This window comes from Heteronotia binoei, chromosome 2 (genome assembly GCF_032191835.1).
Source record: "Heteronotia binoei isolate CCM8104 ecotype False Entrance Well chromosome 2, APGP_CSIRO_Hbin_v1, whole genome shotgun sequence".
Classification (NCBI taxonomy): domain Eukaryota; kingdom Metazoa; phylum Chordata; class Lepidosauria; order Squamata; family Gekkonidae; genus Heteronotia; species Heteronotia binoei.
In genome coordinates, this window is record NC_083224.1 from 78,531,983 (window position 1) to 78,559,958 (window position 27,976).

At 45.2% G+C, this 27,976-nt stretch overlaps 2 protein-coding genes across 11 annotated transcripts in view; both read left to right on the forward strand.

The window, feature by feature from the left end:
- The window catches only part of PIK3C2B (phosphatidylinositol-4-phosphate 3-kinase catalytic subunit type 2 beta), a 515,998-nt gene that overhangs the window by 403,901 nt on the left and 84,121 nt on the right, over nt 1–27,976 (forward strand). The window lies entirely within an intron of this gene.
- PLEKHA6 (pleckstrin homology domain containing A6) overlaps nt 1–27,976 on the forward strand; it is a 305,537-nt gene that overhangs the window by 191,457 nt on the left and 86,104 nt on the right. For 3 of the 10 annotated variants that reach the window (XM_060231377.1, XM_060231378.1, XM_060231379.1), the window contains exons 2-6: nt 20,404–20,484; nt 21,230–21,344; nt 22,833–22,937; nt 23,539–23,611; nt 27,381–27,481. In XM_060231377.1, the coding sequence (XP_060087360.1) occupies nt 21,243–21,344; nt 22,833–22,937; nt 23,539–23,611; nt 27,381–27,481 (381 nt within the window). In that variant the 5' untranslated portion in view covers nt 20,404–20,484; nt 21,230–21,242. Of the gene's footprint in view, nt 1–1,920; nt 2,089–20,403; nt 20,485–21,229; nt 21,345–22,832; nt 22,938–23,538; nt 23,612–27,380; nt 27,482–27,976 lie in introns of those variants that run through there. The other 7 variants (XM_060231374.1, XM_060231375.1, XM_060231381.1 and 4 more) reach the window with 5 other exon arrangements.

Here is a 27,976-nt window from a genome sequence, read left to right on the forward strand (position 1 = left end):
ACAGTGATCCATGCTACGGTCATCTCGAGGTTGGACTACTGTAATGCCCTCTACATGGGGCTGCCCCTGTCCCGAACTCGGAAATTGCAGCTGGTGCAGAACGCCGCGGCCCGGCTGTTACTGGGTCTCCCAAAATGGGGACACATTCGGCCAGGTCATCGGACCCTGCACTGGCTTCCAGTGATATACCGAGTTCGGTACAAGGTGCTGGTTATTACCTTTAAAGCCCTATATGGCCTGGGACCTGCCTACCTGAAGGACCGTCTCTCCCCACATGTTCCCTAGAGAGTACTGAGGTCGGGAACCCAAAATCTCTTTACTATCCCCGGGCCAAAAGAAGCCCGCTTGAAATCCACAAGAGAAAGAGCTTTCTCTGTTATGGCCCCTACATGGTGGAATCAGCTGCCGGAGGAGGTGAGGGCCCTGCGGGACCTTGTTCAGTTCCGCAGGGCCTGTAAGACAACCCTCTTCCGGCTAGCCTACACCTAGCTGAGATGAGAACTTAATGTAGCTTGCCAGACTCCTGTTTTATATATATATATATATTTTGGAATGTTTACTGGTTTTTAAGGTTTTAACTGTTTTAAATGTTTAACTGTTTATATATTTAAATATTGTTTAATTTTATGTTTGACTAATTGTTGGGAGCCGCCCTGAGCCACTTGTGGGAAGGGCGGGATACAAATCATAAATAAATAAAAATAAATAAAATAAAAATTAAACTGTCTGTTTGATTTTTTAAAAACATAGTCATAAAAAACAATATTACCTAATAAACTGTTGTGGAGAGCAATTTAAGGAAAACATTAGCACCATTGACATTAAAAAAGCATTAGTGAAAGGACAGGAAAAAGAAAGAAATGTGGTTAAGAGCCCTGCATGAAAACAGTTATTCATCACTGGCTGTATTAGTTGTTATAGAAAATAATATTCAGAAAAAACCAGTCTCACATCTTAGGCTTTTTAATTTACAGAGCATCTGATTTCCCTGAGTTGCAGGTCACAGTTCCACTGATGATGTAGGTAATGACCTACAAAATCCCATGTTCTGCAAATAAAAATACTAGTTAATCTGAATGATGCAACTGGGCCTTCTGAATAGAGACAGTAGCAGAAATCTACTCAGTGTGTTCATAGCTTGTTTCTGTTTTGTACCATATTTTCAGTCTAATCTTCTTGCTTTTTAAAAAGTTCTGTAACCCACTCTGGAATCCTAGAGAGAGGATAAGATGAGAATCCAAATAAAGGCATTGTTTAGTAGACTATCTTTACTTGACAGTCCGGTCTATTTATGTGCATCTTTGCAGCAGTGTTCTTAAGGCCAGGAGGATCAGCTAGTAAAAGTTTCCTAGAACTGTAGAAAGAGGTCTAGTTGTAGACTCATTGCTAAGGACAATGGCCCTGCTTTCTTGTCTTTACTGTCTGCCTTTAGAAAAAGCCCTTGTCCCTGAAGCACTGTGATCAGGTTAAAACATCATTTTGTCTCTGGCTGCACCTGCTCTCTGTCCTCTTTCTCTCTCTCTCTCTCTCTCTCTCTCTCTCACACACACACACACACACACACACACACACACACACTATTGGACTCATACCGGTGTCCATATACCCTTCACCTTTCTCTCCCTAGGGGAACAGAGCTCAAAATCTGCCCTTCTCTTCGCTCCACCTTTGCCATGCCTTCTGGCTGCTGTTATTGCTGCGTGTGAGGCTGAGAGCATTGTTTGAATGATGAGGCTGGACTAGGTTAGATAGACCCTGGTGCCTCGAGAGAGGGAGAGAGCTGCTGCCTCTCTCTCTCTCTCTCTCTCCCAGAAATCAGAACAGAAAGGCAGAATGCAGCTGCTATCTACACTGAACTAAAGGGGTGGGTGGGTAAGGGAAGTTGAAGATGGGGGAGGCACACAGGACCACCATGTCCTTGCCCGGGTAAGCCATTCTGCTGTGGCATGCTTCTTAAGACCAGAAAGGCACTGGCAGTATTCCAGGAGGACATACCGTTCACTCACCTTTCCAGGGACATGACTGCAAACCAGGATTGCAGCTGAGACCTGCCACCATGCTAAAGTTTCGAGCAGACCGCCGGGTCAGGTAGGATTTCCCAGGCGATGCTATAAAGCTGTAGGGGGAGGTAGTGGACTGTGGCCTTGTCCTTCTTGCTTTAGGGGCTTCTGTAATTTTTTTCTATATAAAAGCTCAGGGAATTTCATTTTGGTTGGTGTCTGCTGCATTGCAGTGCTTGGGGTAGCAGATGCTTAACTCAGGAGTTTGTGGAACAGGACCAGGCGAGGCAGCTGCTTGCGAGGAAATATTTAGGGAGGTGCTGGGGAAGTTTGTTTGTTTTTTTCCTAGTGGCTGAACCCTGAAAGCTGGAATGGGGGGAGACGGAGGCAATTGGACAAATGCCAGCAGGAGCTGCAGAAGCCACACACCACTACAAAGGATGCTGGAGGGAGGAGGAAGGAGTCAGAATAAAGGGAAACCTGCTTCTGGGTGAATTGATTAAGGAAAGCTTCCAAATTAATGGCTGCAAAGCAGTGCAGTGACTAAGAAGTGTTGCACAGGCTGTACCTGTCCAGGACTAGCACTCTCGGTGGTTTCAGCAGTTTCAAGAAAGTTAAGGGCTTATCCCATTCACACAGACTAAGTTTCTACCTGCCTACTTTGCTCCAGTGTAGAAATATAGCTTTCAATATTGGTTGCCTCCCTTGTGTCACAATAAAAGGTACCAAGGGTAAATTCTAACAGTACACATTAAGTATATTGCAGAGTAGCTCCTGTGGAATATTTATGCTCATGAAAGCATGCTAGTTACTTTTTGCAGACCTGTGCAAGTTATTTTCTCCTTAAGGTGCCCTCCCTTAGGACTGTCTCCTTAAGGTGCCCTCCCTTAGGAAGGCCCATGGTCTCCCTACAGTGAGACCATGGGCCTTCTGTGGTGGGACCAGTCCTTTGGAGCGAGTGAGGAAGGTGCCTTCACTCACTACATTTAGAGAGGCATGTAAGGCAGTCTTATTCCAGAGAGCATTTGGTAGAGGGTGAATTGTTTCAGCGGATCTGGCCCTGAATTTTAATTCTTGTGTGTTTTAAATCTGAATGCTTTTACCTTTGTAATTTGTGCATTTATTCTTTTTTAAATTGCTAATTGGATTGTTGTAATTTATGTCTTTGCAACTTGGTAGTCACATTGTTTGCCACTCTGAATCAAAGAAGATAATGTGGGATTAGAGTTGCCAACCCACAAGTAGGATCTGGAATTCTCCCAGAATTACATCTGATCTCCAAATGACAGTTACCAATTTCCCTGGAGAAAATGGCAGTTTCAGAGGGTGGACTTTATGGGATCATGTCCTGGCTGAGCTCTCTCATCTTCCAAAACTTTACTTTCTCCAGGCTATGGTCCCCAATCTTCTGGAATTTCCGAACCTAGAGTTGGCAACCCTAGGAGAGATAGAAATGTTTGTATGAATAACTAAATAAATAATATTGTTATTGATGTTGTCTTTGCATCATTAATATGCACAGATCTTTATAGAATAGAAAATACATTTCCCTGCCCCAAAGACCTTACATTTTAACTCTTGACAAGGAAAGGAGAGTGATAAGCAACAAGCACAGGGGAGGGTGGGATAGCAAAGGCAAGGGGAATGAATGATGAATATAAGCAAATGGAATTAGAGGAATTTAAACTTGGTTGCGTTGGGAGATGAAGACCAGGGCTTTTGAGCTGTCATTTTTATTGCAGAACACAGTGTTCATGGGTACAAACCCAAGTTACTGTCTAATCCTCCTGCTGAGCAGCAACACGGACACTCTCATAGTTAAAGGTTTGTGCTGCTCTTTCCATGTGAAATGTTTTCTTCATCCTGGCTTGACTTTGATGTTAAGTGATAACTTGGCTGGTTCTGCCTCCTTGTCAACCAGGCAAAGTCACTGGTCATGGTGCAATAATAGACAATTTCTTTTTCTGGTTTATTTGTTTTTAAAATTATATGAGAGGTGGAAGGGTGCTCACTTTTTAAAATACAACAGGCTCAGGCTAAAGTGAATATTCTTATCACTGGGAATGTGAATGAGTGAATGTTTCTTACTTTAACTGATAGGAGCAAAGCATGAAAAGTACTGACTAATGTTTGTCCTGGGGAGGGGGAATGTATTAAATGTGCAGATACTGCTATATGCTTTCAAGTGGAAATCTACGGTAGTTTTTGACCTGAGGTTTAGTCACATTGGCTAATTGCCTTGATTCAAACCTGCCACTGCATAGTTGCAGAGTGCTGGTTGCTCATGTGTTTACTTCAGGCAAAGTGGTGGCCTGTAGAGGTACCCTTGTTCTTACTGTACCAGGCATTAGATCTTGGAGGCTATGGTGATGGCATTATCTGACTCAGGTTACCAACAGAGAGAAGTAAAACACCAGCTGGGATTTTGGGCACTGGTATGGGAAATGAAAGTATTCTAAAAGAATGTCAAAGTGGCTTTAGGGTGTGGTGTTTATTCTCTCTGGACCTCTGCCTGATCTTTAGCTTAATGTGATTTTTTTTATTCACATCTGACAGCCACTGTCTGCTATATTTTTATTCCATCCTTCCTCCAAGGATCTTGGGACAGTAGACATGGTTTTCCCTCTTTTGTCTTCACAACAACCCTATAATGTGGTGTGCAGTAAGAGAAGGTGACTGCTCCAAGGTCATCCAGTGAGTTTCATAATAGAGTGAGAATTTGAATCAGGATCACTCAAGTCCTAGTCCATCATTCTAATCATTACACTATGCTGGCTGTCATTACAAATATATATTTTCTTAATCTGGATCATTTGCGTATTCTTGTGAAAAATGGCAGAGGTGAAACTAGAAATGATTAATTGATTAAATATTAATTTTTACAGATCTGAATAATATTGCAAAATTGAGAATGCCAACAAATAAACTAGAGACAAGAATCACAGAACCCAAGTATTCAGCATGCAAAGTCTCTGGTCCTCAAAACTCTTTCCTGAGATCATTTAACCCAGCTACAACTGGTCCCAGTTAAATAAATTCACCAGTGCTTTTAACCTCAGTAGTCCTAGGATTTGCATCTTGTCCAAGTCTTATTTCTTCTTTTAATTTAAACATGGCTAAAAGCAAGAATAAAAATAAATGAGTATTGTTTTGCATCTTTCCCAGTTTTTCAGATTTAATAATCATGCTGTTGTCACATTCCTCTGCATTGGAAAACTCCTCTGACATCATGGACTTCCATGAAAATCTTATTCCTGGGCCATATCAGAAAGTAGCTACCAGGGCACTACCCTTGAACTGACTTGGGAAGACACTGCCCTTCAACTGACTGGTCTTCTATAGCAGGAGTATTTCAGCTTTCAGTTGGTTTTTGACCAGTATGGGAGAAATACTAATCTAGAGCAGGGGTGGCCAACGGTAGCTCTTCAGATGTTTTTTGCCTACAACTCCCATCAGCTCCAGCCAGCATGGCTGATGGGAGTTACAGGCAAAAAACATCTGGAGAGCTGCCATAGGCCACCCCTGATCTAGAGTACCTGATACCTGCCTTCTGGTCTTACCCTTGTGCCTAGCACAAGTAGGTTCTGTCCAGGGTCCTGATTACTTGACTCCCACAGACTCCTGATTTGCACTGCATGGTCATTAGTACTGCTTGCCTACCCCCCCCCCCCCAAAAAAAAAAAACACCAATGAAGGGAGCTTTGCTTTCCACAGTTTTACCAGCTCTGTAGCCCTCTGCCTTGATCCAAAGATGTGTTTTGGGAGAGCATGATCAAGGCAAAAGCCAGCTACAGGCCCCTAGTAGCTGTGTCTTGAGCAGCTCTTTTGTCCCCTGCAATTCCTTATAATGCATTAAGAATACCCTCATATTTTTTCTTGTATTATTCATGATCGTAGTATCATCCCTTTGTTTTATATATTATAATTACCATAAAGTAAGGCAAGACAGTTACCATAAAGACAGTTACCATAAAGTAAGGCAAGACAGTTACACTTAGACAGCATGTGCCCTTAATATGCCCTTAATATGCTCCAGGCAATTGCTCCAGGTCTCTGTCCTTGAATTCAACAGGGTATCTTTGATTGCAGTGGTCTTTGTCATTGTACCTGATCTCAGAGCACTTCTCTGCTACTACCAATGAGTTACAAAGCTGATGTTTTATGCCTTTTGCTATAATGGAATAGAATCTGTATTGCATTAGAAGGAGGCCAAGAATGAGCCTTGGAGATGGGGGTGGGTTACAAGAGTATGCTTGTTGTTTTGAGGGCAGCTTATAATACTTTAAATGTTAGTGCAGCACAGTATGTATCATCAATATATCTATTTACAAACTGTGTCATAGAGGATATGATAGAGCTACAAAACTGAACTAGGGACAGACCAGAGGGTGGGGATGCAATTTCTCTACAAACATGAATGAAGGCCCAGAATTGCTGAAAAAACTGAAGTAGGGAGGGATTAAATCTTTACAAATTAAAAGAAGCAATACCTGTAGCTTTAAAGAAAGAATACCCACTGAATTCTCAGTGTCCGTTGGGGTTGCTAAGCAACAAGAACAAACTTTCCAAGCTTTGGTTTCTGTAAAGCAAACTAGTGGGGTGGGGAGCAGGATTGAACTGGAAGACTAGAATAGTCCTGGGAAAGGTCCTGTTCACTCTCCACTGTCATGTTCCCTGTTGGGTGAGGACTCACCAGAGACAGGCCCAATGGTAGCCATTGGCGAGTTACTGCCCACACAACTGGAAAGAGGGTGTGTGAAACGAAGCTTTTCCACACACTGAAAGTAGCTTGGAAACATTAATGAGCTCCATTTAGTCTTTTTGGCCTTTTGATTCTGTGTAGCTACAAATGTCTTTGGGAGGAGAAGTCTATGTCTTTGTTTGTGATTGATCCTGTGCAGTAATGTGGGGCAGAAAATTTTCCAAAATGGAAAATTTTCTATCCCACACATGTAAATATAATCTGTTTAGCTTTTATTGTCAGAGCTGTGTGTTGCTGCAAGTAGCACACATTCTATAGGCTAAATGTGGGAAATAAGTCACAGGCAAACCCCTGTGCTTATACATGATCCAGGCTTATGCATGGTGTATTTACCACTTTTTGCTAGTATTATTTTTAAATTTAAATTATTTATCTCCAGAAAAAAAAATCTGATTCACATTTTCCCAGAAAACCCACATCACTGATCCTGTGTGTTTCCTGGTTTTAAGAGCTAGGCTTTACTTGGAAAAGTTTTTAAATCCTACATAATTTGACAGGGAATAATGTGTTTTATACATCAGTAATGATGCAGAGGCTCTTGAGGTAAGGGGCTTCCTCCACTGAGAGTGGTACCTGATAGCCAAGTGAGAAACATATTTCAACTTCTTCATCTCAGAAGGCCAAAATCCCCACAGCAAAGCTCAGTGTCATCATCACTAGGGGTTCTGGCCAGTGTTCCCTTTAGGCTGAGTTAGTGTGAGCTAGCTCACAATTTTTTAGCTTCCAGCTCACATGTTTTTGTCTCAGCTCAGGAAAAATGGTTCTAGAGCAAACTAATTTATGCAGTAGCTCACAACTTTAATGCCGGTAGCTCACAACTTTAATATCTTCTTCGTGGTCTCTGTGCATCACACTGATGGGAGTAGGCGCCAGCGCCGACCTCGATCGGTAAACTTCAAAAGCTGCGGATTTCCGCGCCTACGTCCCAGTGCGCATGCCCGGCAGCCCCCCCCCCCCCCCGCGCATGCTCACTGGGACAGGAGCGGACATCCCGCCAGTTCTCTTCTGACCGCCGCGCTGATCAGTCGATCTTCTCTGCCACGGTCGGTGAACTTTATATCTGGATATTTTTCCTCTGTTCTTGTTAGTTAGATAGTTGTAGTTTTAGTTGTAGTATAGTTGTAGATAGTTAGTTATAGCTGCGGGAGAGTGGGGCAGGTTTTTCCCGCCCTTCGGGGCCCCCTCTCCCTACTTTCGTTTTTCCCGCCGCTAGTCTTTCCCTCGTATGGAAAGACGGTGGGGATTTTTCCGCCACTGCTCCTCGTGTGGGAGTAAAATTGCCCCTCCTGACAGGCACGAACTGTGTTTGCTGTGCCTGGGCGAGCGGCACCGTCCCGACTCCTGTGTTCATTGCGCTAAGTTTTCGCGGCAAACCAGGAAGAACAGGGCGGCTCGACTTGCGGCGGCACTGATGGAGCAGGCTCTTTCTCCAAGTCGCCAGCCGGCGGAATCGGCTGAACAGCCTTCCGGTCAGTCCGACCAGTCGGCGCCGATCCAGTTGGTCGATACCGACCGGGCCCCTTCCGATGCCAATCGCCCTAGAAAGAGATCGGGCTCGGCGGCCACTTCGGAATCCTCAATGCCGGTTAAGAGGCGCAAAGAGGGCAAAGGGGCGCCTTCGGCGAAGGCGAAGAAGGACAAGAAGCAGAGACACGAATCGGCGCCGCTCTCAGCACCGGTGTCTCCTGCGGACCCTACGGCTCCGATAGTCCCTCCTCTCAAGCTCTTCGCGTCCCCAATACGCCAATCGGGCACTCCGCTGGAGTCGAGGTTGACCCAACTAATGATCTCGGACTCAGACTCGGAGATTGAGTCGGGCCAACGCGTCGGTACCGATCGCAGCCCTGTCGGACGAAGCACTCCTCGATCCAGCCCGCCGGTTCGGCCAAGTGATCGGCGTCGAGACCACTCGGCAAGCAAGTCCCGATCTCCTCTCCGCAAGGACAAAGACGCCTCGCCACGCGGAGCCCCAGCCCAGGTCCCGTGGGACCAAAGACAGTGGCAGTACTTGTACGGGGCCTATCCACCCTATCCCTGGCTGCCACCACGGCAGGTTGACTGGGACCAAGCCTCTCAAACATCCTACCGGTCTCGCACCTCCTTCCGCACAGTGCAAGAAGCCCCGTCAGCGTCGGCGTCGAAGCCTCCAGAGCTGCGCAGGAAGGAACAACAGCAGGTCACCCCGTCGGTGAAGCCCAAGTCGACCCCGAAAGCTCCAGTGTCCCCGAAGCCAGTGCAACCGTCGGACCTGTCCGACTCCGATTCAAGCGAATCCCCCAGATCGCGGGGTGGTTCGTCGCCCGACGGAGGACCATCGTCGCCGGACGAGACATCGCCACCGGGGAAGACATCGGAGGAACAACCTATCTCGCCGTCGGAGGACCTCAAGTCCTACGGCGACCTGATAAAACGAATGGCCCAAACCCTCTCGTTACCGACGGTCCAACCGCAACCCGTCGTTACCGACACGGTGTTTGATATCGTCCAGCAGGACACATCTACCGCTGTAGCACTTCCTCTCACCAATGTTATGCTGCAAACTGCCAAGTCCTCATGGGACAAGCCGGCGTCCACGCCTGTGTCCTCCCGCAGGCTGGACCATATGTATAGGATCCAGGAGTCATCGGCAGAGTTCCTATACGTTCACCCCAGACCGAATTCCATAGTTGTGTCCTCCTCATCGAAAGCAAAAAAGACTCACTCCACACCCCCCGATAAGGAGGGAAGGAAATTGGACGCAATAGGGAGAAGGCTTTACTCCACAGGCTCCCTGGGAGTCAAGATTGCAAACTATGCGGCCTGTATGGGCAGATATCAGTACGCTCTATGGGACCAAGTCTCCACCATACTTGGTTCTCTACCCGAACAGGCAAAGACCGCACTCAGGAAGCTGCAAAAGGAGGGCATGACCCTGGCGAGGCAGCAGCTTAATTCGGCCAAACATTCCGGAGATACGTGCGCCAAGGCATTGACGACGGCCATTTCCCTCCGCAGACACTCCTGGCTCCGCTCCACGGCACTGCAGCACGATACGCAGGCATATGTGGAAGACCTGCCCTTTGATGGCTCAGGGTTGTTCAGCTCTAACACGGACTCAGTACTCCAAGAGCTGGATAAAAGTATAAAAACATCAAGGAACTTGGGAGTGTCCAGCCCTCGTACTCCAGCAAAACGGCAGTGGCCAAAGACGTGGCACAAGAAGCCCTACTCGAAATCACCTGAACGACAGTGGCGGTCCAAGCCGTCGGCGTATACCCGGCCGCAGTACCAACAGAAGCCCAAATATTCTCCTCCTTCTATTCAGACACCCAGGCAGAAGGGATCCAAGCAGAAGCAGGGCCTTTGACTGCCTCCTACCTCCGGGTGGCCCTGTGGACTCGGACCTCATCCAGCTGGCGTGTTTTTTCCCTGCCTGGGCCCGCATTACGTCAGACCGCTGGGTGTTGTCGATTATTCAACAGGGCTACGGGATAGAGTTCTCCGACCCTCCACCCACCCCGACCTTCGTTTATACCCCCCCTTCACAGACCCTCAGGGAGGAGGTGCGCTCCCTCCTCTGCAAGCATGCGATCGAAAGGGTTCCCGCGCACCAGTTGCGACGTGGCTTCTATTCCCGATACTTTACAGTCCTGAAACGGGATGGGGGCCTCAGGCCCATAATGGACCTGCGAGCCCTGAACCTCTTCGTAAGATGCGACAAGTTCAGGATGACAACTTTGCCGTATATCCTCCTGCTACTGGGCCCAGGGGACTGGATGGCCACGCTCGATCTGAAAGACGCGTACTTTCACATATTGATTCACCCTTTCCACCGGCAATTCCTTCGTTTCACAGTCGGGGAAGAACACTTCCAATACAGGGCTCTGCCGTTCAGGCTTTGCACGGCCCCGCGAGTATTCACCAAGGCTATGGTGGTGATAGCCGCACACCTGCGGCTGCAGGGGGTAACACTTTTCCCATACATCGACGACTGGCTCCTGGTGGCGGAGACCAGGGAGTCGTTGCTGCGGCACATAGAGATCACCCTAGCCCTGGTGGAGGAGCTGGGCCTTCAGATCAATCAAGAGAAGTCCCGTCTCCGACCTGCTCAACGGGTACAATTCATAGGGGCCATACTGGATACGCAAGAGTGCAGGGCGTTTCTCCCTCCCGATCGCGCAGACGCCATTGTCCAGATGGTAGCGGCTTTCCAGCGGAATCCAGTGGTCTCTGCGAGGAAGGTCCAGAGGCTTCTAGGACTCATGGCAGCCACCACAGCGGTGCTCCCCTTTGCGAGACTGATGATGCGGACACTGCAACTCTGGTTCCTACGAAACTTCAAGTGCAACCGGGAGCCGCTTTCCCGTCGCCTAACAGTACCTCAGGAGGTTTTGGGCTCCCTGAGGTGGTGGGGACAGAAGCAGCGCCTGGTGGAAGGGGCGCCCTTCCACAAGCCAGCGCTCGCTCTAACGATCACGACGGACGCATCCCTGTGGGGGTGGGGAGCCCACATGGGAGGAGTATGTGTCGGGGACAGGTGGCCGTCTCACCACAGCCAGCAACATATCAACTTGCTGGAACTACTGGCCGTCTTCCATGCCATCTTCTCTTTTCAACCCCTCCTGTGGGGGCAGTCGGTAGCAGTGATGACCGACAATACGACGGTGGTGGCATACATCAACCGGCAAGGGGGGACGGTATCCCGCAGCCTCTGCCAGCTGGCCATCAGGATCTGGGAACTCTGCAGGTCGCTGGGGGGTTTTCTGCAAGCTGCACATCTGCCCGGCATAAAGAATGTGCAGGCGGACTTCCTCAGCCGCGGGGGGGCCCTATCCCACGACTGGGAAATAAACTGGGAATTTCTAGACCCGGTCTTCAAGAAGTGGGGTACCCCGGAACTGGACGTTTTTGCCACCAGGCACAATGCGAAGTGCAGCCTGTTCTGCTGCAGGGGGGGAGCAGATCCCTTGGCCCTCGGAGATGGCCTCCTGATACCCTGGACCCACCACTCGGTGTACCTGTTCCCACCCATCCCGTTGCTTACCAAAGTGGTGCAGAAACTCTTACGGGAGCGCCCAAAGGGGATCCTGGTGACCCCGTGGTGGCCGAGACAGCACTGGTTCCCCCTGGTCCTGCGCCTGTCCAAGGGGAGGTTTTACCAGTTCCCTCAGGCCCCGGACCTCCTGCTTTCCCATCAGGGACGGGTTCTACATCATGATGTGCCTCACCTCCGCCTAACCGCCTGGCGCCTGTGATCTCTGACAGGGCACAGTTTGTCATGTTGAACTCTAGAAAATCCTCCACAAGGAAGTCGTATGTGGCTAAATGGGCGAAATTTGCCGATTTCGCGTCAGGTCGCTCTACACAACCAGTCAGAGCGGGACTGCCTGTAATTTTTGACTTCCTGATTGCATTGCTTGACAGGGGTCTGGCCCAGTCGTCAGTGCGTGTTTATCTGGCGGCCATTTCCGGACAGCACGGTCACATAGAGGGTCGGTCGGTCTTCACGCACCCGGACACCAAGAGGTTCCTCAAGGGCATGGCGAGACTGTACCCGGCGGTACGCAACCCCGCTCCAGCCTGGGATCTGCCCCTGGTCCTGAGGGCCCTAACGGGGAAACCCTTTGAGCCAATGGCTTCTTGTTCTCCACACCTATTAGCATGGAAAACAGCTTTCCTAGTGGCCATCACGTCTGCAAGGAGGGTAGGGGAACTGGTGGCACTGCGCTGCGATGCCCCCTACCTCATCTTCTCGGCGGACGGGGTGATGCTCCGCCCTGATATCAGGTTCCTGCCCAAGGTGATTTCACCGTTTCACCTACACTCAGAAATTTTCCTGCCGGTCTTCTTTCCGTCGCCGGCCAACGACGCTGAACGCCGCCTGCACGCCCTGGACATGAAGTGGGCATTGTCTTTCTACCTTCATCGACACGAACCCGTCGCGGAAAAGTCCTGGACTGTTCGTTTCTTATGCCGGGCCCTCTATGGGTCAGAGGATATCCTCGCAAAGATTGTCCAAATAGATCACGGGGACGATCCGCCTGTGCTATCTGCTTAGCAAGACGCCTCTCCCTGGCCCGCTCAGAGCTCACTCCACGCGAGCTGTGGCGACCTCAGCTGCTTTCCTGAAGGGGGTGCCCCTGCAGGACATCTGTAAAGCTGCCACGTGGGCGTCGCCACATACCTTTGTTTCGCACTACGCGTTGGATCTGAGGCGGAGGCAAGCTTCCTCTGTGGGCCGCGCTGTGCTGCAGTCGATCTCCTCGTGATGGACCGTCGCACCCGCCTCCAGGTAGGCTTGAGCTTGCTAGTCTCCCATCAGTGTGATGCACAGAGACCACGAAGAAGATAAACAGGTTTCCTACCTGTAACTGATGATCTTCGAGTGGTCATCTGTGCAGTCACACTACCCGCCCGCCTTCCCCGCTGCTGACGGTCCCTCCTGAGGGGCTGACGCGGCAGTCAGAAGGAACTGGCGGGATGTCCGCTCCTGTCCCAGTGAGCATGCGTGGGGGGGGGGGGCTGCCGGGCATGCGCACTGGGACGTAGGTGTGGAAATCCGCAGCTTTTGAAGTTTACCGATTGAGGTCGGCGCTGGCGCCTACTCCCATCAGTGTGACTGCACAGATGACCACTCGAAGATCATCAGTTACAGGTAGGAAACCTGTTTATCAGTAGCTCACAAAGTAGATTTGTTGCTCATAAGACTCCACAGCTTAGAGGGAACATTGGTTCTGGCTAGGGAAATTCTTGCAACTGAGCCTGAAGCAATTGATCATCACTTTGCTGTGGCATCAGGCTTTGTCATTTGCATATAGAAACCACCCCTTGCAGGACTTGGTGAGCGCTGAGCAGACTTTGCTTATCTTAGGATGCCATATCTGTCTCCCCTTCTCTTCCTTTGGAGCTAACTGAAATTGCCAGGGGGGGATAAATTCTGGTAAAAGCATGGGAGGAAGAGGTTAAATATCCTTTCTCCAAACTGTCACAGCCACAGAACCTTTATTGGCATAACAAGAACAGTATAAAATCAAGGAAGCGGGGAGGGGGGTTAATTAAACCTAAACAGACTTCTCTCATAAGCACAGTAAAGAAAGTTTGCCACCACTTTGATGGTTTCAGCCTTATTTGAGGCTAGTAAATTTACTAACTTGCTTTCATCAGATTTACCCTCCAGGGATTGCAATATAGGCTCCAGATAAGATGCACGTAAATCACAGTAGAATCTACAGGATAAAAGTACATGGTATGTTCCTTCTCCACACTATCCTTCTCTCATCTTTACAGCTACTTAGTGGAGTTAATGATTGACTAATGGGAGAGTCTAATCATGGATCTCCTTCTCATATCTAATTCAACCCAAACCTGCCTAATATACTTATTTAGGATTGAGATTAGGGATTCCCTTAGACTACATTGGCTAAAGTTTCTGGTATTCTGTGCCATTCCTGTAGTGTCTGGGGGGATTTTGCTTCTTTTACTTAAGCTATCAGGATTAGTCAATTGCTTTGCAAGAATCTTTCTGTAGCGTATTTGTTCTCTGGTGTTGGATTGCCAGGTCTTTGCTCTGAGATGGTATCTGTCTCAGACCAGTCACCCAAAGAACACAGGCTGCTGCATTTCCTGTCTGACACGGGGGGGGGGGGGGGGGGGGTTGAGCAGGAACGCACAGGAACGCAGTTCCGGTTGGCTTGGTGTCAGGGTGTGTGGCCTAATATGCAAATGAGTTAGTGCTGGGCTTTTCCTACCAAAAAAGCCCTGATCTGACATCTTCCCTGGTCCTCTGGTCCATTCTTTTGACTGTTTAGCATTAGTGCAAAACTGAAGACTAGCTGATATGGAAGATGGGAAAGGCAAGTTGATGAAAGGATTAGAGAAGCACTAAGGTGGAAGGACAGCTGCATCTTCTCTCAGTTTCTCGGAGTGCTTGTGTTTTAACTGTATGGATTAAATGTAGTCCTACTTTTGGGCTCAGGGTGAACAGATGATTTATGGTATCATGGAGGCTGTGTGGGATTAAAAACCATGGAAAATTAAATCTTTGAGCCAAGGGAGGCATTACTTTCCCTAATCTATGTAATTATTTATTTATGTATTTACATTAGACTTTTATCCCGCCCTCTCCGCAAGCGGACTCAGGGCGGCTTACAACAGTCATTTACACGATTTAAAACAATAAGTCAATAAAATCTATAAAACATTAATACAATTAAAATTTAAAAACTATTCCACGGTGCTGTACCATTACTATGTTGGCGGTTCTGCTTTTCAGACCGTTGGTCACCGGGAACTCTAGCTGATGTCAGGTGGCAGCTCTCTCTCAGTTTAAGCATCGAAGGCCTGTCAAAACAATTCGGTCTTACAGGCCCTGCAGAATATAGGAAGGTCCCGCAGGGCCCTTATGGCTTCCTGGAGAGCATTCCATAACTCTGGTGCTGCCACCGAGAAGGCCCTGGCTTGTGTCAAATGCAACCTGGCCTCCTTTGGTCCAGCAGATTTTTTGTCCCTGAACGCTTTTGTCCCTGAGAATTAGTTCTCCCTCCAAGACTACTTGTATGTGTGTCAAGTCATTCATGTGAATCAGTCACTATGAACCTTTGGGTTTTTGTGTGTGTTGCATTGGGTGAAATCTCTCTTTCTCCCATGTGCACACATGATGAGTAAACTGTTTTATTTTTGCAATCCACAAAACAGGTTTATGGTGTGTATTTTCTATTCATGACAGGGATAAAGAAAACTATGCTGACTGAAGGGAGAACAAAAAGGAGGGGTTTATTTGCTCTCCTATAGAAAAAATATAAACACCCACAGAAGTAATGAAACCCTGTAGGCCCAGATAACACAATTTGTTCTAATTAAAATCTGTGTCTGGAAAAGCACATCTCAGAACTCTGCTGCCTTAATTTATTTAGGCTTCTGTAATTTAATATTTTCTTTTATAGCCAATTTGCTGCAACAGCATTTGTTCAAGAACAAAAAGTTCATGGTAAGAACTGTTGTCAATCCTGTGGTTCACACTGAGAACTGTTGTACATAGTATGCAGAATCTGATGGCAGACTTCTGAACTATTCCACTTCAGACTTGTGTTTTGAATGCTTCCTAATGCTTAAAAAAAATCCCCACAAATAGAGTTGCAAGCTTCAAGGTGAGGCCTGGAGATCTCCTACGTTTACAACTGATCTCCAGCTGGCGGAGATCAGCTCATCTAGAGAAAATGGCTGCTTTGAAGGGTAGACTCTATGGCGTTAAACTATGCTGAGGCCTCTCCCCCTCCTCAAGCCCCACCCTCTCCCAGATCCACCCCTAAAGTCCCCAAGTATTTTTCAACACAGTCCTGGCAACCCTACCCACAAGTAACACACCAGAAATGTAGTTCTACAAAACATTTCTCTCTGAGTTTACTACATGCATGCAGTGTTTGCATAGGGAACCTTGAAAATGACTGTCCTTCAACCTGCAATCTGAAATGATACTATCCAGCATTTTCCCACCTGCATTCAGTGAAGATTGGCTCTTGCTAGCCTTGCAGAAGGCATCGTATACTTACTAAATGACTAAATATCCTTTGAGACAGGCAGAGGAACAAAGGTTGGCATGAATGTATCTTATCTGTTAGCTGCAGTTCCCATGATGCTTTCAGAAATGACAGATGCTCTCTTCTGAAATTTGCAGTGCAGTCCTATGCTGAGTTACCCCAGTTTAAGCCCACAGAGTTTAAAGGGTTTAGAGAATAGTAACTCTGTGTAGGATAGTATTGCACAGGGAATTAGGAATGTGAAAACCCAAGTCTGGATATTAACAGTGTGGTTGGGATCCTTAGGGAAATGCAAATAGAAAATACCACCTTCTGAAATCTCTAGCCACTGACGGACCTCTGCTCCATATTTTTTATCTAACCCCCTCTTGAAGCTGGCTATGCTTGTAGCTGTCACCACCTCCTGTGGCAGTGAATTCCACATGTTAATCACCCTTTGGGTGAAGAAGTACTTCCTTTTATCCGTTTTAACCCGACTGCTCAGCAATTTCATTGAATCCCCACAAGTTCTTGTATTGTGAGAAAGAGAGAAAAGGACTTCTTTCTCTACTTTCTCCATCCCATGCATAATCTTGTAAACCTCTATCATGTCACCCCGCAGTCGACGTTTCTCCAAGCTAAAGAGTCCCAAGCGTTTTAACCTTTCTTCATAGGAAAAGTGCTCCAGCCCTTTAATCATTCTAGTTGCCCTTTTCTGGACTTTTTCCAATGCTATAATATCCTTCTTGAGGTGCGGTAACCAGAATTGTACACAGTATTCTAAATGAGACCGCACCATCGACTTATACAGGGGCATTATGATACTGGCTGATTTGTTTTCAATTCCCTTCCTAATAATTCCCTTCCTGGCGTTGGCCTTTTTTATTGCAAACGCACACTGTCTTGACATTTTCAGTGAATTATCTACCATGACCCCAAGATCTCTCTCTTGGTCTGTCTCTGCCAGTTCACACCCCATCAACTTGTATTTGTAGCTGGGACTCTTGGCCCCAATGTGCATTACTTTGCACTTGGCCACATTAAACCGCATCTGCCACGTTGATGCCCACTCACCCAGCCTCAACAGATCCCTTTGGAGTTCCTCACAATCCTCTCTGGTTCTCACCACCCTGAACAATTTAGTGTCATCTGCAAACTTTGCCACTTCACTGCTTATTCCCAACTCCAAATCATTTATGAACAAGTTAACGAGCATGGGACCCAATACTCCACTGCGAAGACTGCCCGATTATACTCACTCTCTGCTTCTTATTAATTAGCCAGTTTTTGATCCACAAGAGGACCTGTCCTTTTACTCCATAACTCTTGAGCTTTCTAAGGAGCCTTTGATGAGGAACTTTATCAAAAGCTTTCTGGAAGTCAAGGTAAACAACATCTATTGGGTCCCCTTTGTATACATGTTTGTTCACCCCCTCAAAGAACTGTAACAGGTTAGTGAGGCAAGATCTTCCCTTACAAAACCCATGCTGAGTCTTCCTCAATAACTTGTGTTCATCAATGTGCCTACTCATTCTGTCCTTGATAATGGTTTCTATCAACTTTCCCGGTATTGAACTCAAACTGACTGGCCTGTAATTTCCCGGATCTCCTCTGGAACCCTTTTTAAAGATGGGGATGACATTTGCTACTTTCCAGTCCTCAGGAACGGAGGCAGATTTCAATGAAAGATTACATATTTTTGTCAGAAGATCCACAAATTCAACTTTGAGTTCTTTCAGAACTCTCAGATGTATGCCATCTGGACCTGGTGACTTATTAGTTTTTAATTCGTCTATCAGTTGTAGGACTTCCTCTCTTGTCACCTCAATCTGACTCTTTCAACACCCCTTCCAAAATTAGTGGTTCTGGAGTGGGCAAACACTTCTCGTCTTCCATATTGAAGACAGAGGCAAAAAATGCATTCAGCTTCTCAGCAATTTCCCTATCCTCCTTCAGTAATCCTTTTACCCCTTGGTCATCTAAGGGCCCCACTGCCTCCCTGGCTGGTTTCCTGCTTCTAATATATTTGAAGAAATTTTTATTGTTGGTCTTTATGCTTTTTGCAATATAGTCCCTTTTTGCCTTCCTGATCACAGTCTTGCATTTGATTTGCCACAGCCTGTGTTCCCTTTTATTAATCTCACTTGGACTAGCTTTCCACCAATTAAAGGAGTCCTTCTTACCTTTTTCAGCTTCCATTACTTTGTTTGTTAACCATGCAGGCCTTGTCTTATACCTGTTTTTGCCTTTCCTAACTTATGGTATATATTTTATCTGAGCTTCTAGGATTGTAGTTTTAAATAGCCTCCAAGCTTCCCCAAGGATTTTGACTGTATTTACCTTTCCTTTCAGTTTCCTCTTCACATGCCTCCTCATCTCAGAGAATTTACCCCTTTTAAAGTTAAATGTGGTTGTGCTGGTCTTTTGGGGCAACTCTCTATTTATACAAATGGTGAAATCAATAACATTATGGTCACTGCTCCCAAGCGGTGCAATCACTTTTACATCTCTCACCAAGTCTTGGGCATTACTTAGGACCAAATTCAGGATCACCCCACCCCTGGTAGGTTCTGAGACCATCTGCTCCATCTTCTGAGACCATCATCAAGTTGTTTGATGATAAAAATGGAAGACCTTTTCACATGTTATTTTAAGTGTTCACCTTCAGACTTAAAGTGTGTACTTAATAATGTATAACATGACTACAACAAACAGAAATTTACAGGCAAACATATAATATAGATACACTTGTCCAAGAAACAAAATATGCTGTGACACATGGGAAAAAACCTGGGGTTGCTGCTGTGTAATGTAATAAATTGGGCTGGGCAGAGTTGTAGAACTACTAATTCCTGTCTCTGCTTATAGAATATTTATCTTGATACTACTAAAGTCATTAATATTTTTTGAGCTTCATTTACTGGTGCATGAAATAGAACATCCCTGACTTTGCTTTCCACAATCATTATGAGGGAAAATGTCTGAAAGTCTGTGTGATGCTGAGAGATTTTGGGTGGTACTTTAAGGTGTTAGAATAAGGCCTTGTACAAATGATCTGTCATCTATCTATCCGTCTGTCCATCAGAAGCAATGTTTATGCTACTGCTAATCCCAGTCTGGCAGCAGTAGTATAACAGATATACAAATATAATGATGTATGCTGCTGCTGATGAAGAAGAGTTGGTTTTATACCCCACTTTTCTCTGCCCTAAGGAGTCTCAAAGTGGCTTACAATTTTGCCTCTCCTTCCTTTCCCCACAGCAGGCACCTTGTGAAGTAGGCAGGGCTGAGAGAGTTCTGAGAGAACTGTGGCTGGCCCAAGGTCATCCAGCAGGCTTCATGTGGAGGAATGGGAAATCAAATCTGGTTCTCCAAATTAGAGTCTGCTACTCTTAATCACTACATCATTCTGGCTCTCACTATGTATAATATGATGTATAATGCTCTATGCTGCAAAGGAAAAGCCTTTCCACTCCCTTTTTTAAAAAGTTGTTGATTTTTTTATTAATGTCTTTATCCTGCCCTTTCTTTGAGGGTGACATAGTTTATCTCCCCTACCTACCCACCCAATTTTGTCTGAAATTGTTTGCTTCAGTGCTAGAGAAGAGGAATATATAAGCTTCAAGACACATATTTAATCTGAGGTCCACTGTGAAAAAGCACCCCCCCCCCAAATATTATTTTTGAAGAAGGGAAGCCATGACCCAGAGACAGAGCATCTCCACCTCAAAGAATCTTCAGTAGAAAGGCCTATTTCTGTCTTATACCCTGGAGAGCTCCTCTCAGAGTGGATACTGGTTGTCTTAGTAGAAGACGATATCATACTCAAGTGTGTACTCATGTAATATATTAATGTACTACAATGAAAATGTGTTCTCCTTTTAATCAAGTAATATTTTAAACCAACGCTTTAAACTTCCTGTGCATGAAAGGATATAGTAGAAATGTTTCTTGTCTTGGAAGATGCCAGCAGCACTGGCATCCACTGCTACCAAATGTTGACACATGCTGTGCGATTTTTGAAAAAATGAAAAAGCCTTAACTCTGTGATCTATATTGAACTCTTAGTTCACAGGCATGGAGTACATTAGCCTGTGCCATCTAATTAATGCATAGCCTACTCCTTTCCCTTTTTATGTTTTCTCAGCCATAATGAAAGACAGAACACTTTTCTTCACCCAGTGACTGGCCAGATACCAGAAGAAAACAACCAATTTGATCTGCAAACGTAGGTTTTCTTTGGTTTTTCCTGCTGTTGGGGTCCTAGAATAGTGAGTTGAAAAAGCTCAGAGGCCAAAGCAGCCAACTGAAAGTCAGTAACATCCTATTTATCCCATAAATCCAGCTCAAGATAAGACGGTTGGAATTTTTTATGAAACAAAGAACAGGTAATTTGTGTGTGTATAGGAGAATTCACATGTATAAGTATAGCTCTATATCCCATTGAAGCTGTTTGCTTCATTGCTTTCAAAGAACCTTGACTGAAGCATGTACATACTGTGTAATCTGCCTTGAGTCTCAATGAGGAAAGTGAACTATAAATAATGTAAATCAGATTTAAACATTTAAATATGTATAAGATTGTGCACACAGTGATGTTATAGGTAAGATGTATAGGTGCTGGATAGATTATGAACAGGCTTTGGCAGTTGTGCAGATATATTGTTTAAATGAGGCAAAATACCAGGACCTGAATGTGATTATGGTGCAGCCCTCTAAACTGTTTTCCATCTGTCCCAGGAATGTGAGTGCTTTCCAGGGAGCTGTGACAGAGCTCTTTGAACTCTCCTCAGCTGCAACTGAGTGGACTGAAAATTTAGATATTACCATTTAGGGGGATTACCCAATTGGTTTCCATACTCGTATCAAATTGGTTATGTATTTTATATTATTATATGCTTTCTGTGTGTAACTCTGCCATACAACAACATCATTTAGTGATACCCATCTCACCTTGTCTGTCTCCATTCTAGTTCTGCCTTGGACATGTCAAACAAAACAGGCAGTAAGCGTCCGGCACCAGTCAACAGTGAATCTTCTAATCATACCATGGTTTCAGAAGCTCCTCAGGAACGACCCAATGGCCGAGTATGTTTAGTAGAGTGATATGACCTCTTATGGCCTAGATCCCTGTTTTTCTGTGTATAATAGGAACAACAGCACTGACCTGCCATTGTGATTTGAGATATAGGACAATTTTTTTTTACAATAAACACAAGTATCTATCATTTACTATTTATTTATACATCTCACCTTTTCTTGTGGTTCAAGTGGACTAACAATCTCTTACCCAGTAGAGGAAAAAGACACAGCTAGAAGCTGGTTTAAATACGGCAGGAAAAATAAATAACATTTTCATTTGGGGTGCCGCAGGGCTCAGTACTGGGTCCCATGCTCTTTTACTTGTTCATGAATGATTTGGAGTTGGGAATAAGCAGTGAAGTGGCAAAGTTTGCAGATGACACTAAATTGTTCAGGGTGGTGAGAACCAGAGAGTATTGTGAGGAACTCCAAAGGGATCTGTTGAGGCTGGGTGAGTGGGCGTCAACGTGGCAGATGAGGTTCAATGTGGCCAAGTGCAAAGTAATGCACATTGGGGCCAAGAACCCCAGCTACAAATACAAGTTGATGGGGTGTGAACTGGCAGAGACTGATCAAAAGAGAAATCTTGGGGTCGTGGTAGATAACTCACTGAAAATGTCAAGACTGTGTGCGATTACAATAAAAAAGGCCAATGCCATGCTGGGAATTATTAGGATGGGAATTGTAAACAAATCAGCCAGTATCATAATGCCCCTGTATAAGTCGATGGTGTGGTCTCATTTGGAATACTGTGTACAATTCTGGTCACCGCACCTCAAGAAGGATATTATAGCATTGGAAAAAGTCCAGAAAAAGGGCAACTGGAATGATTAAAGGGTTGGAATACTTTTCCTATGAAGAAAGGTTAAAACGTTTGGGACTCTTTAGCTTGGAGAAACGTCGACTGCGGGGTGACATGATAGAGGTTTACAAGATTATGCATGGGGTGGAGAAAGTAGAGAAAGAAGTCCTTTTCTCTCTTTCTCACATTACAAGAACTCATGGGCATTCAATGAAATTGCTGAGCAGTCGGGTTAAAACGGATAAAAGGAAGTACTTCTTCACCCAAAGGGTGATTAACATGTGGAATTCACTGCCACAGGAGGTGGTGGCGGCTACAAGCATAGCCAGTTTCAAGAGGGGGTTAGATAAAAATATGGAGCAGAGGTCCATCAGTGGCTATTAGCCACAGTGTATATGTATATGTGTGTGTGTGTATGTATATATATATGTGTGTGTGTATATATGTGTGTGTGTATATATGTGTGTGTGTATATATATATATATATATATATATATTTGCTACTGTGTGACACAGAGTGTTGGACTGGATGGGCCTTGGCCTGATCCAACATGGCTTCTCTTATGAACATGTTATATACACAAACCAGTGTTGCTTGCTTGCTGGGGAATTTTGCATTAGCTTCTGTTTGTTTGGGGGAAGGCAGGTTCAATCATCTGTTTTCCAAAACTTTTTCTTTAATTTTCTTGAAGGCCTCACGCTCCTCCAGGAAGGGGATTGCATTTGGGAAACGATCCAATTCCATGAAGAGGAATCCCAATGCTGCAGTGACCAAGAGTGGCTGGCTCTTCAAGCAGGTGACACTCCCACCTTCACCTGTGCTGTTATATGACTTCATTTCTTCCCAAATGTTCCTTTTCCTTTGAACATTATAACCCAGCCTGCATCTAGGAAATGACTACGGTCAATGCCATTTTCCCCTCTACCACATGGTATTCCTTGCAACATTGTGGAATGGGTACTTAGCAGAATCCATCCATCCCAACCTTTCCCCATGTGAAAACCTAGTGTAAATTCAGTTGGATCTCATGTCCCACAGAGTTGTAATTGTAAGTACTGGACAATGTACCATCTTGTACCTTGATAAGTTCTCCATGTGACCTCTAAGGTCCTATTGCACTGTTTTCTCTGAAATTCTCATGTTTATTTATTTAGGGAATTTATATGCCACCTCTCTGAAGAACTGCTGGAGGTAGCTAAGAATTGGGGGTTGGACTAAATGACCCTGGAGGTCTCTACCAGTTCTATGATTCTATGAATTACAATTTTCCATAACCTCTGTAGGGATGTTTAGCAGCCATATTTTTTCATGGGAAGTTTTTGGAATTTCTCTGATTCTGTATTGTGAGCAGTGCTGTGCATTACAATATAATATCATTTTCCAATGTCTCTTTTCAGGCCAGCTCAGGGGTGAAACAATGGAATAAGCGCTGGTTTGTGCTGGTGGATCGCTGCCTCTTCTACTACAAAGGTACAAAACTGTACAAAGGAATATGTATAGCTAGGGATGAGCAGAACATTATGCAAAGGAATATTCACTAAAAGGAAGTACAGGTGCTCATAAACAGTTTCAAAACAAACTGAGGAGTGTTATGCTTTCTCTCTAATCAAGCACAACAGCTGGAGTGTTTCCATCTATTATAGGTCTTTGGGCCTCTGTTTTCCATGAGAGTAAAGCTATATTCTCTTAGCATTCTTCTGACATTATACTCTCAAACAATATCTTCAAATCCACATAACAGATGGAGGCAGGGGATCTTGGGTGTTCAGGAATATATGAACCTACCTCCTACCACATCATCCACATTGCTCACATTGTCTACTCTAATTGGGAGTGTTTTCCAGGTTCTTGGGCAAAGAGAATGTTTTTAAATATCTGTGGCCTGAGACCTTTCATGAAATAGGGTTAAATAGTATTTGTGGTGGAAACATTTGGGATGCTAGAGTGGTTCAGACAAAAAGATGTCTACCTATCACAGTTTGAACATATTGGTCTGTCCAAATCTTGTCTATTCTGCTGGCAACAGCACTCCAAGGACATAGACAGAGAAAAGGCTTGCTGTCTAAGATCCTTTAACTGGAGATAGAAAAGACTGAATCTGGAACTTGCAAACAGATGGACCGATTTTGCATTCACCTTATGCTGCTCCCACATTCGTCTGCTCTCACATTAGCATGGCTTCCTTCTGATTTCACACTATCTGCCCGGGGGCTGCAGCAAGCATTGGCGTTTTCACACAGCAAACAGAAACCACTAAAAATCAGTTTCCGTTTGCTGTGTGAAAATGTCCATGCCTGCTGCAGCCCTGGGGCAGATAGTGTGAAATCGGAAGGGAGCCGTGCTGAGGAGATGAATGTGAGAGTGGCGTAAGGTGAGTGCAAAATCGGTCATGGTGTTGGGTCATATCTGAACAAAAAGATCTGTCTTGTACTGAGTCAAACTGCAAATCTATCAAGGTCAGTATTGCCTACTCTGACCAGTAGTGGCTCACCAGGTTCTCAGATTGGGGCGTTTTTTCCATCATGTTCTGCCTGATCCTTTTTAAATTGGAGATGCTGAGAACTGAACCTGGGATCTTTTGCTTGCCAAGGAAGTGCTCTGCTCTCTAAGTCATGTCCTTTCCCCATTGCTGTGTGATGAATGGCCAGGGTTTTGTTTTTTTTAAAACTTCTAAGAGAACATGTTGGTCCAAAATAGAGTGTGCTCATGTGGTGAGAAGGGTGAACACGGAGCCTCAGAAGAAAAAAGGAAAACAGAAATATATTTAGTATGGCATTCAAAGTGGCACATGTAGCTGTGAAGAGATTATGTGGGCACTTCAATAGGTGCCTGTGATACTTGCACAAATTTCCACTTTCCATCCCAAAATATAGCTTACTAGCACGTTCATGGATTGAGTGCTGGTAAACAGCCGTTTTTACACAATGGGGATATTGTTATCTGGTCGTTTTGAAGATGGCTGCATAATTCCCTGGGTGAGCCACAGCATTTGAGAGGATGCTTTCTTCTTGCCACTTACATGTATGTCCATCCTTCTGTCTTTTCTTTTGAGACTATTCTGTAGAGATTCTCTTTCATAATGGTCCATTTGCTCAGACTATCTCAGAATCAAATCCCAGCCAACAGGTCAAAGCAATTTTACGTGGAATCTAAGAATGAGTTGCCCTAACTGATTTTTTGTCTAGAAGATCTGCCTGTGAACAAATGTAAAATTAGTAGGAGATTCCAAAAGCTGATTGTTTCTAGCAATGAAGACTCCTATTTTATAATACACGAAGAGATCCCTGCACTAGGCAAACAACCTTTGATATTCCCAATATCATTAATATAGCATTTTATAGCACTGAGTTCAAAGAGCCAGAGAATGTACAGTGATCTAGGATTGGTTGTTAGCAACTATGCATCTTTTTCTCCCTCTACATTGTGGTAAGCTGTGCAATTATGAACTGTAAAAAGGAATATGTGTAACTAGGGATGGGCATGAACCAGGAAAATGGTGGTTTGTGTTGGTTTGTGGTTCATTTGATTGCATGAACCATGACCTTATGTGAACCAGCATTTTCCCAAACTGATTAACGGTTCATTTGGTTCCGGAGGTAGTAGAACAGCCTCCTTGTGAATTAGAGATCCATACTAACAGGGAATCTTCAGCAGACTCTTCTCCACCTGACCTCTGAGTTTGGCGAAGATTGGATTTGGGATGTCCAAACTATAGCTCTCCAAAGTAGGTGCCCCCCTTCTAATTGATTCTGATAACATCAGTGGCCATGCCAGTAACTCAGAGATGGCAGAAATGGACCCCATTACACAGACTTCTGATGACAGTGCATTGCCAGACCCCATGAGCAGTAGGGCCACTGAGGGGGTAAGGCAGTGCCCCATCGGTCCAGGATCCTGAGGAGACTCTACAGGCTACCTCACCTCCATCTTCCCCTGAGCCACCAGAATGTAGAAAAGAGGAGACGAAGCATGTGCCTCACTGCCTGAGGATTACCGAGTCAGGAGGAGCACCTGGGGCTAATGAGTAAGGCAGATGGCTCACTCATGGGCTCAACAGGACCCAGCTGTGAGCCTAGCATAAAAAAGGGCAAAGTGGAAGCCATGGGAGCAACTTGTCACAATACTGTTGATGCCACAACCACTGCACCAGACCTTGCTTCCTCTTACAACTCTTGAACCTCTGGCCTTGACTTTCAGACCTGCTTGATCATGCGTCTTGGACCTGCTCTAACTCCACCTGCCTCTGTACTCTTTTTTGACTCACCCATGCATGACTCTTAGTCTGAACTCTCAACTATGTGACTCTTGTTGGTGTTTTGGTTTGACTCTTCCAGCTTCTCTGCCTGCCTGTCCTGACTACAGACAAGCTGTACCCTTATTTGCCTGAAATAATGAGCTGGATCTTTAATTCTTTCTCTCAACAACTCCACAGAGTAGGTTTCCTGCCAATGCTATAAACATTCATTCTCTCCTCTTTCGACATCTGTCAGTCCTCCTTCCCTGATAAACAATTAAACCTTGCCATTCAGGCCCAATGTTAGTGTGATGGACTGATAAAGGGAGTGCAAGGTGGGGGAGACTAAGCAGATGCAAGATGGCAGCTTCCAGACTGTTGTGTGTATGGCATATTCTGTTCTTCAGATGTCTACAGAAAGCACAATAAGAATTCAGATTTTAGCAAACTCCAGATGATCAAACATCAATCATATTTCCTTCTCATGCTCCTTGATGCCAAACAAGGCCCCCCGCACTGGTAAGAAGGTTCCTACACCCATTTGGTACCCCTGATATTTTTGAGGCAAGTGCATTTCATATCTGTCATTTTGTATAAAAATGTATGGATTCCTCACATTCTTTCGTTTTCAGTTTGAGCCTTCTCTCAGGCAGTGTATCTGGAGAGTGAGCATGAATGAATAATTAACTGGACAGCATTGTGAGCTATAAATGTAACTGATACATGTTGGAGTGTATAAGAGAGCTTGCTAGCCTGAGTCAGAGGAAATAAGAAGCACATAAAGGAGTTGTCTTCCACAAGTAGAAATTGTTGGTCTCAGGACTCCGTCCCTTATTTTGGCACTAATGAGAATTTGTCAGTCCTTGCTTGTTTCTTGCTTTGCATTGGAGGTGAAGGAGCATAATTGACTGAGATGCTGTGCCCCAATATCTCTGACATCTTAGCTTAGAGAAGTGGACGTCCTTCTATGCCTAATGCTTGGGTATTTGACTTTTCTTCATACAGATGAGAAGGAGGAAAGCATCTTGGGCAGCATCCCACTTCTCAGCTTTCGGGTTGCAGCTGTCCAGCCATCAGATAACATCAGCAGGAAATATACTTTTAAGGTCAGTACATGACTGAAGTAGCATGGTATTCCTTCTTGTTCAATGATTGAGGTCTTTGGTGATTGTACAAATCCAATTGTGCTTATTCCTATGTGGTAGAATCATACATAAGTCTTAGGCAGACAACACTACTTTGCTATTCTTGTGCCTCTGCTTTTAGTTTCCTGTGGTGTGGACACTGTACAGAGGTCTGTGTGCCAAGGCTTAACACAACACTGAAGGCCTGATGCCAGTGTTTAGGCCAGGACTGGACTAAAGGGATACCTGAATTATTTTGTAACAGTTTGTAACAGTTCTATAGCAGGGGTTAAATACTATGTTTGTAACCTGCCTTGAGTAGATATTTGGCTAAACAGGATATGAAGGTACTAAATAAATAAACAGAATAAGATACTTTAGCACCAGGAAATAAATGTTTAAATGACTATCCAAGCAACATGAACCACTGCCTCAGCTAGGGTCACCAGCTTTTTGGAGTGATGCTCCTATGTCTTT